At 38.8% G+C, this 14,024-nt stretch overlaps 2 protein-coding genes across 2 annotated transcripts; one reads left to right on the top strand and one right to left on the bottom strand.

Moving 5' to 3' along the window:
* Nucleotides 1-1,114: 1,114 nt before the first annotated feature.
* Nucleotides 1,115-10,617, top strand: LOC106903488 (metalloreductase STEAP4-like). The gene is made up of 9 exons (XM_088013703.1): nucleotides 1,115-1,452; nucleotides 1,578-1,685; nucleotides 1,856-1,926; nucleotides 2,762-2,846; nucleotides 6,073-6,351; nucleotides 6,443-6,537; nucleotides 6,648-6,801; nucleotides 6,939-7,109; nucleotides 10,218-10,617. The coding sequence occupies exons 1-9, from the start codon at nucleotides 1,231-1,233 to the stop codon at nucleotides 10,476-10,478; spliced, it is 1,446 nt and encodes a 481-aa protein (XP_087869829.1). The 5' UTR covers nucleotides 1,115-1,230; the 3' UTR covers nucleotides 10,479-10,617.
* On the bottom strand, nucleotides 4,421-5,457 carry LOC106903489 (serum amyloid P-component-like). Its single transcript, XM_088013704.1, is given in 5 exon segments — nucleotides 4,421-4,639; nucleotides 4,746-4,776; nucleotides 4,778-5,030; nucleotides 5,137-5,232; nucleotides 5,403-5,457. Coding segments are annotated over 5 exon segments (654 nt in total).
* Nucleotides 10,618-14,024: the final 3,407 nt, after the last annotated feature.

Raw genomic sequence — 14,024 nt, 5'->3', positions numbered from 1 at the left:
GGTACATTCTAACAGCACAACAACTGAATGAATGCCTTAAAAGTTAGGCATAAAAGAGTTTTTCATTTTGCTGCAATATCCCCCTTGGTAGACATTAATGCCTTAGTTATGGACCCGACTGTAAAACCTCCGGAGGTAGGCTGTTTATCGCCCATAAACATTGGCGGAGATGTATATGTAAAGCGTGATTGCTGCTTTTATGGAAAAGAGTATTATTGTGCAAAACAGTTAGTAAATTTGATGTGATTTTGTGTGTCGTCTCTACAGCCAGGTTGTCGCCCTTTCTGCACAGCCAGCTTCCCAGGTGCAGCACATCACAGCTGACACCTCACTCTCTGATCGTTCTGACCCGCTTCACACCCTAACGCAACCAGAAACTTATAGGCGCATGCAACAAAATGCAAAGCAAAACAGCCACACGCAAAACAGTAACATATATATATATATATATATATATATATATATATATATATATATATATATATATATATATATATATATATATATATATGCCAGGCTTAATTTCTGCTCTGCTGAGTCTGTCGGTGTCGCATCTTTGCAGTTGTTTTAGCCACGGGGACAGGGAAACACTGAATTTGCACAAATTGTCTTTTTAGCCATTTGGCTGGAACAGCAGGTTTTGAAATGATAATGAATACGTGGGCCAGGATCTCCCACATGGCGCTGTGTCTAGTGTGGAAACAGAAGATATAAAAGATGGCAGCCCTGGAAAGCAGAAGAATAGTGTTTTTCTTTTTTCTTTTTCACTCATGTGAAATATGAAAATCAGACAGTACAAGGATGATAACGCAGTCTGTGTTTCTCAGAAGGGATAAATATCTAAAAGGAAGAAAATGGTGAGTCTGTAGGTAATATTTTCACTGAAGTGTGCAGAGGGTTCTGCATGCTCCTCATTTACTGCTATAAAATCGTGCTGTTTTGTAGCACAGTTTAAAACAACCAAGATGTTATAATTATAGTTATATTATTATTATTATGACGTCATAATAATGACAGAATAATAAGAAGAAAACTACTGAAACTGAGGCTGCTCCACTGCCACACTCCATCACACGTGCATTTATCTGTTGATTGTAGGTGTAATAAATACAAACCCAATGCCTCTTATGTCATGCAGACAGAGGTCAAAGGGAAAAGGGGAGAGGCGGAGTAAAGGTGAGACTCCACAGGAGTATAACTGCACAGCATGGAGACTGTAAACATCCAAACATGAGCGTGATGAGAGGCAAGTCTGAGGAGGAGATGAAGCAAAACGGCATATCGCTGCATCCTCTGGACGTGGCAGCTGGCCCTGAGCCAGAGCTGCTGTGCATATTTGGGACCGGGGACCTGGGGCGCTCTCTGGGCCTCCGTCTGCTCCAGTCTGGCTATGGAGTTGTGTATGGCAGCAGAAGACCACACAGCTGTGGCCCTTTGCCGCAGGGAGCTCAGGTACACATCACTGGAGATGGAGGATTTCTCTCAAAAACTGAAGAAAGGGGACAAGCATGTGTGTGTGCTGCATGTAATTATGTAATGAATTATGTGTTGAAGAGCTGAATACATGTTTTGTACAGGTGATGACCCATGCAGAAGCAGCCCAGTCCTCTAACCTGATCTTTATTTGTGTTCACCGTGAACACTACGAACTCTTGACAACAATGGAGCATCATCTTAAAGGGAAGGTAAATGAACACAAACTAACAATGTAGTTTGATTGTTTATATCCAGCGGCTATCAGATGTTTTCACTCTCCTTGATTTTTTTTTCCTCTTTATTGGTCTTAGAACTGTTATGATCAACCAAATGTGGCTTTTTTCTAAAGCAAACTTTTTAAATGTATTTTATTTTGAAGGTATTGGTGGATCTCAGCAACAACCTGAAGAAAGGCATGTACCCAGAAGCCAATGCTGTCTATATGCAGAGGTAATAAACTCCAAACAAAGTGCAGAAGAAAAACAAATATATTTCAGGACTGTACATTGTTGTAACAGTAAGACAGTTGTTATCCCTGTTGCTAAGCAAATAATTTAAGTTTAGATTCTTTTATCCATTACAAGGCCTTTGCTTACTCTTTGTAAAACTTCACTCTGGCTTCAATGTAAAACGTTTAACTCATTGCACTCCATCCTCGGCAGCTGAACTTGTTCGGTCTCTTTCTGACTTTACAGACGTGGACTTTCATGTGACATTTTAGTTTTTGGAGACTTGCTTGAGCATTTTATTGTTCTGCTCTCAGGTTATTATGGTGGTTAAACGTGGGCATGCTGGCGATTGCTCAAAATGTCCTTTACATGCAGTGAGAAATGAGATTTCAGATTCTTTTAAACCTTTTTCAAATTCCTTGCTAGGCTCATAGGATGACATAATCGTCTTTATGAGGTCTTATTCCTACCACGGTGTTCCCTTGCAAATCAAAAGTCAGGAACAAAAACTGTCTGTGATTTAAACAGGCCACGCCTCCATCACGATGCCGTGTAAGGATGTTGTAATGTAGCCATTTTCACCCGATGTGACAGACATTTGTGTGGGATTTTAGTCATTTTATGTGGTAAACACATGGGGGTGTCCTAATACAGCCTTCAATTGAAATGATAAGAAATGATGTACAAAATGTATTATTATGTCAGAAAAACAAAACATTAAAGGCTTTCGAAGCATGCCCTTTACTTACCAGACTGCAACTTTCGAGGAACATATGAAAGTGCTAAGACAGATTTCCTTTGAAACCAATAAAAGTAAAATGCTGTGTGCTCTTCAGGCTGGTTCCCAGTGCTGCTGTGGTGAAAGGTCTTAACACGCTGTCTGCCTGGGCCCTGCAGAATGGACTTTTAGCAGGAAAACAGGTAAGGAGTAAGTAATCTTTCAGAGAACGTCGGTGGGATCAAGGCGAAACAACACCAGGAAGCTGCTAGGCATTAAGAAGCACTTTAGCTGACAGGAAGGAAAGATACAAAGACAGAGCAGTAACAGGGAGGAGATTACCAACTTGATCTGTTCATGATGAGAAACACTTGACATCAAACCTGAAAAACAGTGCCTGCTTTCATCGCTTATTGTACATTGGGAAAAGTGCCTCTCAGATTTGTAAACATAAAACAAAAAAAAGATTACTTCGTCATACACTGTGCACAACCTGGAAATTGAATTTATTTCATTTGCCTTCCTGCTGATAACTGATTGTATCAACTTTCCATCTGAGGAGTAAAGAAAATGAGGACAATGTAAAAAAACAAAACAAAAAAAAACAACAACACACACACGCAAACACACCTTATTATGTTAGAAAGTTGAAAGCCCAGTGTTTATTGCAACCTTCATTTTAGTTTGTTTCATGAGGAACACAAACATGCTGGAACCTCTAGAGACCAAACCTGAATCTGCCTCAAATCCTCTTTAGCACAAACAGTTTTTTTCATATGTGTACACACACACACACACACACACACACACCCGCACACACGCACACACACGCACACACACACACACACACCCCCACACACACACACGCAGACACACGCCGTCGCACACACCTCTGTTTTCTTTGGAAACAGGTAAAGAACACAAGATGTGTCTCCAAATCTCTTTCTTGCTGCACATGTAGTCACACTATGTATTCATGCACACACATACATGCTTGTAAATGTGCACTATTCCCTGGCCAGCAATTTGATTAGATCCACAGCGGGGCTGTGGCGCTGTCACATTTACATTCAGATGGAGATTTAGTCTGTCGGCCGTCCCCTGCTGTTACTGGTGCAGTAATGTAGGCAGACATGGCTGACTGCCCAGTCCACTTATACACACACACCTGGGGAAAAGTGCTCTATCCTTCCGACTCTCACACACGCCTGTCAGGCTGCTCTTTCCAACACTCTGCAGCGCTCAGTTTCTTACAAACAACTTAATCATCTTATCCCAGAGCCGGGAGGTAAAAATGATAAGCGTCAGCATGGCGAGATCTAAAAATGGGATTAAATCCTGAGCATATACGAAGCGGACATGTGTCTTTACAGAGTCAAGCAATACAGATTAGCTTCGGCTCCAAAAATTACTCATAAAACACAGAGAGACAAACAAAAGAAGGGTCAGTCCTCAGACAGACTTTATTTGTAAGGTATGTTCTGGATACAGTTGGACTTGAGAGCTTTTGTTGTATTTGCTCTGGTATTTTTTGTTTTATTACTAGGACTGCTACTAGCACTGGTAGAAGAGCTAGTAACAGCAGCGTTAATTTATCAAGTTGAAGAGATCAGATGGAATTATAATGAGAAAACCACAATTTCTGCATATTTGGATAAGCTTTGATTGCAACTGTAAAGAAATTCACCCTGATCAAACACATCCTGTTTTCCCACATGCACAATCTTCTAGTTTACACAGAAACAGACTTGATGAGGCCTTTTCCCACTAAATGGCTCTAGTGGCAGGTCAGCTGCTTGTTTTCTGTCAGGACTCTTCCAGTAATCTCAAACGTCAGGGCCCTCCAGTTCAGCACATTGCCTGGACTGAAATTCAGATTGTCCACATAGTTTTGGATTTCACAGGAAGAACGGACGTAGTCCCACATGTGCACATCGGTCATCATGCCGACAAAAGATTGCTTAGTGTCAAATTTACCACCATAGCTGTCCTGTTCCTGAAAGCAAAGAACAGCGTTCAGTCAGAATATCAATAAAGAACATTCTATGCATGGACATCAGCTTCTTGATCTTTTTCATTTTTTGTTAATATTGTAAATATACCTGTCCAAGGACAACAAGTGGTTGATTGATCTGTGATGAACCTCCTGACTGAAGGTTTTCCATCAAACCACAGTTGACCCAATCCAGATTCAGAGTCCCATGTGAAGCAAACAGAGTGCCAGGCGTTCAACTCATAGTCCACTACATAATGTACTACTTGATTGGCCACATACGAGCCAACTGTGTCAACAGCTGTTTCTTTGAATATCAGTAAACCATTATGTAAAGACGCTGTGGCCAGAGAAAAATAACTGTGGGCTCTGCTGAGGTCTGTAAAGGACCTATTAGAAATTAAAAAAAGAAAAAGAAGCAAAATAAACAAATAAGGACACAGTTCATGTTACTTCTATCTCAGGTTTCCTCATGCAATTCATTTTGTTACATTAACTGAGACATACTGTCACAGCCTTTAAATTGTGTGGATATATTCAGCATCACTTTGGTTGTGTAGGTTTTTGTGGAAATGTAAATATTTTTCCTGATAGATCTATAAACACATGAAATTTTAAAAATATAATAAATATATTAAATTGATCATTTCAAAGAAAACCTTCATCTATCGGTCAAATCTTTTTTTGTGAAAAACAGACCTATCTGGAAGTATGTTCAAAATTCTCATCATTTTTGTCTGTTAAAAGCAAAATGTATGTGTCTTACCCTGCAGACATGCAGCACATGCTGTCAGCATCACAAAGAGAAGTAAAGCAGGCATCTGACAAAAAGTCAGAAACAGAAAACACCTTGAGTTTTTTTTTTTAGTTTTTGATTATACCACAGTCACATTGCTCTTAGTTTTGATACTTTTTCCTACTTGGAACAGCACAGTTTAAAATACAAGTGGATGAAGAACATGCATTCAATTAATATCATTCTATATTTGGCAACAGCCATTACCTTTATGTCAAGGTTGTCTCGGTGTGGATGTAATGAACTGGAGCTGTGTGTTTTTATAGAGGTTTTTCCTCATTCTTCTTTGAGTCAATATATTGTTACGGCCTCCACTATTACCCCTTTTTGGGACAATAAAAGCTTTCTACTATATACTAATTACATTCACTGAATTAAAAAAACGAATGGAAGTCTTTGAATTTAATCTAATTTTAACATTTCTTGTCAACCAAAACAACTGCTTTCAGTGACATTTGGTCAAACACGCAATCTGTTTAGATGTTTGCAAATTTAAAGAAAATCATAGGAATAAAACTGTGGTGAGAATAAAAGAGCAGAAAATACTTCTCTCATTTTTTGGTATTTAAATTCTTTCTAACAATGTCTTCCAAATACTTTTCCTTCTGCATATTTCTGAAGTTACCTAAACTGTGTGCAGGTCTTCCTGTGTGGAGAAAGTGGAGAAGCAAAGCAGGCAGTGGCACACCTGGCTACCAAACTGGGCCTCACTGTTCTGGATAAAGGCTCTTTGACAGCAGCTAGAGAGTTGGAGGACTTCCCCCTGAAATTGTTCCCGGAGTGGAGGCTGCCTTTGTCCATAGCTGTTGGCCTCACCGCCTTCTTCTTCTTCTACCTGCTCATTAGAGATGTTATCTATGCTTATGTTGAAAAGAAAAACGAGATCTCATATCGAATCATGGTGTCCCTGGCCAACAAGGTCGTGAGTTGTCCTTGATATTAAATCTTTTCTGGTGTCATTGTTTTTGTTGTTGTTGTTCTTAAGGGTGTTTTGTGAAGTTGTGTTCTAGGTGTTTCCAATTGTGGCTCTTGTTATGCTGTCTCTCTGTTACCTGCCTGGTGCGATTGCTGCTTTCTTTCAACTCTACAGAGGGACCAAATACAGGTCGGATTATCACAGAAATAATAATAAAATGATAATGTGGTATACTATGCATGTTGTTTTTTGTAGTGTTAAATTAGATAGTATTTTGCCTTTGGCTTTTCTTTCTCCAGGCGTTTCCCGAACTGGCTGGACCGCTGGATGCTTTGCAGGAAGCAGATGGGTCTTGTTGCACTTGGCTTTGCTGTTCTGCACGCCATCTATACATTCATCATCCCTATTCGCTATTCTGTCAGGCACAAACTCATTTCAGGGGTGGTGGATGAGGTACAGCAAGCTGGTCCAAACCAGTTATCATGTTTTTTAACAGTCATGCACGAAGAATAACATGGCATAAAACTTGCATTGATTTCTTCTTTCTTCCTTTGCCTCTTTCTTTCTTTTGCTGTCTCGTTCTTTCTTAGATGAAGAACAATAAAACCACCCCATTTTACTTCGATAACACTGAGGCGTGGGGCACAGACTCGTTCATATCGCTGGGAATCCTGGGATTTTTCCTCTTCGTCCTGTTAGGGCTAACATCCTTGCCCTCTGTAGGCGGCTCTCTCAGCTGGAGAGAATTCAACTTTATTCAGGTCAGAGCTCTGTTGGAAACGTGAATGCGTGTGTGAGTGCATACTTCAGCTTTACGAGTACGAACATTATCAGACAGGTGGAGTAAATCAATCAGCAGAAAAGATCTTAAAGCGCCTTTGTAGAGGGCTATATTTTGACTTTAAAACTTCTTTTACGATAGCAATTAAAATTCTCCAAAAGCAGTAGCTGGCGCTCGTTTCCCAGAGTGAAAGCCTGGTGGACTTTCGCCTGGGATTTTAAATGTTAAGTTATTCATTAAATAGAATTATGATACCTGGTGTAATTCCCAGCAGGGACATTGTTAATACAGGTCACAAGCCTATTTATGTAAAGGTCAGATCCATAAGTAGACACCAGAATGAGGCCCACAGAAAGACGCATAGGTCAAAATAACCCTTATGATCTATAGGAAAGACTTGTGAAAAACATTACACTTGAGATTGCAATTTTCAGCAAATATTTATTAAAGACGTGGTTTGTGTGCCTCGAAGGTTGTACGCATGTTGATGCACACAATGGAGCGGTTTGATGTTTCAAACAGGTTAAGTTAGATAAGCCCTGATCATCATTAAAATCAATGTAAATAATTTGTTTGTGCTGTCTGAGCTCACTGTAAGCTTACAGTGAGAAAATCAGCAGCCAAAAACTAAAGCTCTGAATGGAAGCAGGTCGTCCAAGTAATTCACAAAATTGAGCTTCAAATAAGGCCACTGGTGTTATGTAAAATTTGTCATTGTGAAATGAATTAGTCTGCATCTTCTGCCACTTTTTAGCACTAAATGATACTATCAATAGAAAAAGAAGTTTACATGCAACTTTAAATTTCTAGGAAAAATACCACTAAAATTACTTATTCATTAAATCAAAGAGTCTGAAGCAAATATATTTTGCAAAAACACATTTAATCTGTATTTAAAGCCACCTACATTTACAACTCATTATATTTGCTGCACAAATGTTGCAGCAACGACCTGATAATGACATTTCTTCATCTTATCTTACACTCTCCTTGGCATGCTAAATGCTTGAAGTGGCCGACACTGCAACAGTGTTTGGCCTTTTTTCTGCAGCTGATAACTGTCTGACCACTAGGGGGCACTCAGACTGTTTGTAGAGCATGTTACCATAATGATTAAGCACATTTTAGATAATCAGAAATGCATGGAAAAATTAACCTTGACACCAGCTTCACTATTGATTTCTGAATGGAAAATATAAATAATGCACAATAATAAACATTGATTAAAGTTGCCCCTTCATTTTTCAGAAAATTGATCTTTACGCTCTCTGTTTTTCAAAAAAGGCAAAACATTATTTTCAAGAATAGATTTTTGTTTAATTAAATTAAATAATCTGTGACACAACTTTGTAGCTTGCCAATTATTTTGGCCTATGATAATATACTTTCAATGGGCCAGTTTGTGAAGAAACAGCAAGTGCTGCTATATTTGAGTATGTGCTCAACTCATGATGCTACATTGTCTTTGTGTATTGTGAGAAAAACAAATTGAAATAGTACAATCTGTTACTAATTTCATCTGCAGGACAGAAAAAGTTGTGCAGATGACACTGTCTCATATTCTATTGTATCCGATGGTTGCCTAATCATCTTGGCCTCAAATTTGAAAGCGTTGTGCTAATTTTATGATTGTCCCCAATTGGTTAAACAATTATTTGCTTGCACTCTCCTTGCTTAACTCCTTGAGTCAAGCAAAATCAATGTCAGACTTCCCTCTCACTGCAGTTGTTTTAAGAACAGTGACGTGAGTGAATCTTCATCAGTGTGGACAGAGCATGCTTTAAAATTAGATTAGAAAGGGTTATTACTGGGTTACTGCTGCATTTGTGGAGCACTTCAGTATTTCTTCTTTAGCAGTGGTACACGTAAAGTGTATAGCATGAAGTATAAATGAAATATTTAAGTTGTGACACTTATGCTATGGAGCCTTTTGAGATGTAGACATAATTGGTGCAAGATTTGCAATAGTGTGCTGGTTAACATTTGGATGAGTAAATATTAGATGATGTTCTAAGGGACAGTTTCGGGTTCGATACATACTTTTAACAGGCATGCAGCTGGTATAATAAATGCATTCAGGAAACATGTTAACCTTAGTAAATTTCAGAATGTGACAATGAAATATATTTTTCTTGAATAGAGGAAATGGGTGAACAAAGACAAATGCAACTCTGCAAAAATATAAAAAATAAATCTGACATTTTTAAAAATAAATTGTCTCTAGAATTGCAAGAACATTTCTTTTTGCTTTCTGGGCTTCTATTGATCCATAAATCTATAAGTTATACTGTTTTCATCTAAAGCAGGCTGTTGTAGAAGTAAAACTACTGTTAAAGTAACCAGAAAATGAGAAATAGTGATGTTAAAAAGGTTTGTATCTTGTGGTGTAGATTTTTGTACATATTTCTAACACAAGAACTTTACAAATCCCAAGTGTAACTTTTGACTTGAGCAAAAAATCCCACATACCTTGTAACACAAATGGCTCCAATTTTTTTTTTTTTTTAAGTCTTAGCACAAGCACTTATTTTAGCAGGATAACCCAGAGTTGGGAAAAACACGGAGGAATCTGGTTTGAGAATCAACTCCTAGTGCAAATTCATGTCTGATGTTTGTGTGATGGTCATTAGGAGAGCTTATGGGGATATTTTTATCTTAGGTCAATTAAATATCAGTGACTTGTTGCTCAGGAAAATCATATAAAAAAAAAAACTTGTCAGAAAATAATATCACAAAATGGAATTAATTACATTAAATCAATAGAGATTATGTCGACTAGGGATAAAAAATAAAAGCAAAAGCAAAGCATGTTAAAATGATTTTTTTTTCTGATCTAAGTGTTTCATAATAAATTTCATTTTAAAAGTGTGCTAATTGTAGACATTTTGCAGACCTGTTTTGTAGCAACTTTAATATGAAGTTTATTTTTAAGCCCTTTAACCCAGTCACCAGCTTCATGCATGTAACCTTACACTTTTGATTGCTGTGGTCTCTCTGTCATCATGTCAGTGAAAACATCTGTATTCTGAAATGTCCTTCTCTTCTTGCAATGTTTTAAATAAAACCTTTACATGTGCCATTTTTCCAGTCTAAACTAGGACATCTCACTCTGTTCATTTGCACGGCTCACGGCTACGTCTATGGCTGGAATAAATTTCTTCGCCCCTCAACCTACAAATGGTACACGCCTCCAGGCTACATGCTCTGTCTGATCGTACCTTCTGTGGTGTTGGTGCTCAAGTTACTTCTTCTCCTTCCTTGTGTGGACCGCGCCCTCACCCGAATTCGACAAGGCTGGGAACGGACTCAGCCAAAGGAGATGGATGAAATAAAAACCACAAACCTCTGAACTTTGTTCTCAAAAGGCAGAGTATGCACAAGATACTTTTTTTATTATTTAATTTACATATTCAATTAACCACATATAGTAACTGCTGGAAAATGTTTTCAATGTGTAAACAGTTATATATTTTGGGTGACAACATGTAATAAATTACCATAGTGAGATGTTAGACAAACAAAACAAAATTGGTTATTTTCATTTACTTGGGCAGTGTATCGTTTATCCGCTTTGGAAAAAAAAAGAGAATAAGAAAGATAAGTATTACAAAAAAGTAGGTAGTGCTGTCATGAACAAGCAGAACTGTTTGTTTCCTCTTTTACTTTAAGCATTCTTCTCTAAATAAATATACATATTTATATCCAACACCAGGTGTTTTAGTAGTTAATGTGTTATTGATTGGCTGCTTTGATTAGACAAAATTGAGACAAGTAAAGTTTTGACTTTTGCATCTGTTATGGATTCTGTCTTTTCCTCTGTCTCTCTTATCATCTTCTATCTGCTTACACTCAACCGCTGCAGCTTCCATAACCATGTTTATGTGTGACTGCTGCCAGTCATACGTAAACAGATGAAAATGATTATACTACCCTTTAGGCAGGGTACAGATTGCAGAGAAGAATAAACTTGCGCTTCAATCTCAGCCTCACTTGGTCGCATCCCTAAGGTTTGCTAAGTGACACCCAGCGCTGGATGGTGAATGTAACTCTGTATCTGTTCCATTTGAATGACATGCATGGCTTGTAATATTTGATCATTAAAGCCTGTTTTTAAATATAACCAAATCTCATTATTTCTTAAGGTAATTTACACTGAAGGGTAAATTCTGGTCGGGTGCTGAAACTGGTTAACGAACCTGGTGGAGCACAGAGACAAAATTGAATGAACTCCAACACATGCAAGGTGTGGGAGGAAAAACACACTGCTTTTGCTTGTTACCTGGATGGCTACCTGGATGGCTACCTGCCTCGTCACCAGGGCAGAGGTCTGTCTGATGAAGGAGTGGAAAGAAGACATGATGCTTGCGGTGCTGCGCTGCTCTGTCTACCTACACTTTGCACCAACTGCAGTGGTGTCCAAAGACGATCCTTGAGGGTCGTCATGCATGTTTCAGTTCTCTCCCTGGTTCAACACACTTGGATCAAATGATGGCTAATTTAAAGGCCTCAGTAGATCACTGACATGTTCTAGGTTGTTACTACCAGCTGGTACAGAGCTAAAACATGCAGGATGCTGAACTTGGATCGACTTTGGACACCACTGGCCTAGCGCATTCAAGTTGACAGAAATAGATGTAGTGGGGCACATCGTGTGTGTGTGTTGGAGAGGAGGGGGAGTCTTGGGACCGGATAAACGAAAGATTATCGACTGATAAAAAAAAGTACAACATGGCTTGTAGACGAGAGTTGGTCCAAGGCTAATGACTCAGAGGTAGAAGAGGAGAGGCAGGAACAGAGAGTATCTGTTGTTAAGGGTGCAAAGTCTGGAGTAAGAAGAATTTTTCCTCTTCATTTATGCCCACAGCACCCCTTTTACTCAGACATCTTGTTATCTTGCATCTAGAAAATATTATCAGTGCACACAATCTGTAGTCCCTCACACCCTCTCACATTGTTTTATTCTCTCATTACCGAGGAAACTGCTGTTGATATTGGCCTACTTCCTGGTGTCAGGAAGCTATCTGCTTCGTTTGTGCGCGAGTGAGTATGTGTGTGTCAGCGCCTTAGATAAAGTCTTCTAATATGTCCTTGGGAAAGAATTACAATGTGGCGACATGCAGAAACACTGTGACACAAGCTCACATACACACGTTATTTTTATAATGTGTGTATGTTAGAAGCCTGACAAATTTGTAAAACCTTCAAGGAACATTCATATTCAGCTCTGTATGAATTTAAGCAGCATGGACAACATTTAATGAAGGGTTAATGAAGATATGTCTGTGAAATGTGAAAATATATGTTGACTAAAAGTGTCAAAAGCAAAAGTGAAAGTTTTGTAAAATCATTTGAGATTTTTTGATGAAACTAGTTACATAATTTTTATTAAAATAGTTATTTTAGCACAAAATTGCACATGTAAAGTAAACTAGCAGCAAATCTTAATTGATGAACTTAGTTTAGAACATTGTGAGCAAAGCACCAAACACTTATTTTTGTTAAATTTTTTGTAAACAAGGTTCAAATGTAAGAGTAAGGTGATAATATAACCAAACAATTTTTCAACTCCACATTCTTGTGCTTCAAAAATGTTTTCTTTCAACACGCTGAACAACCATGACTGGGTTAGCTGTGAATTAGTAGATTTTAGAAAGAAAGAAAGTCTTCAAGAAAAAACTTTGGGTTTGTACAGAGACGATTTCTGTTTCTGTTTTTTCAAACAACATTTAAACAAACATAGAAAGTATGCAAGATGTTCTGAAACAAATGGGTAACCTTAGTATTCAGAACAAAGCTTCAGCCGTGCATTTTGAGGGTTTTCAGTTTATTGCAGGATTTAATGCATTATGGCCCAGAATATCATTGTATGCAAACTGAATCTCAAGAAAGTGCTTCTTGGTGTCTGCTGAAATAGACCTACAGTAGTCTCAATCTCAGTCAGCTGAGATAAATGTTGCCCTCCATTACATCAGGAAGCTGTTTCATGATCACAAGGGGCTTTTTCTGAGTTCCCAGGCAGCACAGGGTGCTTAATTGATTCAGCGGGAATGTCAAAAGAGAGGTGTGTGAGGTGAGAAGTGTTACTGCTGCAGCCCCTCTCTGGGCAGCCTAATTTATCGTGAAGGTCCCTTGAAACTTGCAAGTAGGCTACACTGTTGCCGGAGCAGTAGTTTGTGCAAGGTTACACATCCAACATTGAAGAGTTCAGTCTGTTGAGAAATGCGTTATTTTAAATAACTGCCACAGTCACATGCAATAAGTTACAATATGTGTCCTGATGTGGCTCGTTTGTCAGATTGAGAGTAGCTTTTAAACATATTTGAACTGAGCTTCTGAAATAAATCTTAAATAATCTAATTTATTGACTGAGTCTGTAGTCCAACGTAGTTGGGCTGGCAGCAAAAATAAGAATCTAGATAACTTCAAAAGAATTAGACTTTTCTCTTCAGGCATTTACAGCTTAGGCAAGCATGGTGCTCATCCATCCATCCATCCATCCATCCATCCATCCATCCATCCATCCATCCATCCATCCATCCATCCATCCATCCATCCATCCATCCATCCATCCATCCATCCATCCATCCATCCATCCATCCATCCATCCATCCATCCATCCATCTTGCCAGCCAGCATCTGTACCTGGTTACCCTGGTAGTAAGCAGATGGGGCTGGTGTCCTTATCCAGCTGTCACTGCGGTCAAGAAGCCGAGTATGCACCTCAGACAGGTTGCCAGTCCACCACAGTCTAAAAACATGCTAGATTGGAATGGATATTGTTGGATTACCACACTGACACGAGTTTTGAACGACTGGGCTTCCAGTCATGCTGCAGTGGAGGATTGGAGAGTTTGTATCCAGGGGAACTGGGCTGGAGAATGTGTGAGCGTCTGAT

This window comes from Poecilia mexicana, unplaced genomic scaffold, assembly GCF_051168715.1.
Source record: "Poecilia mexicana isolate PSO_F unplaced genomic scaffold, ASM5116871v1 scaffold_16, whole genome shotgun sequence".
NCBI lineage: Eukaryota > Metazoa > Chordata > Actinopteri > Cyprinodontiformes > Poeciliidae > Poecilia > Poecilia mexicana.
The sequence above is the reverse complement of the archived record's forward strand: the minus strand, read 5'-3'. Positions and strand labels throughout refer to the sequence as shown.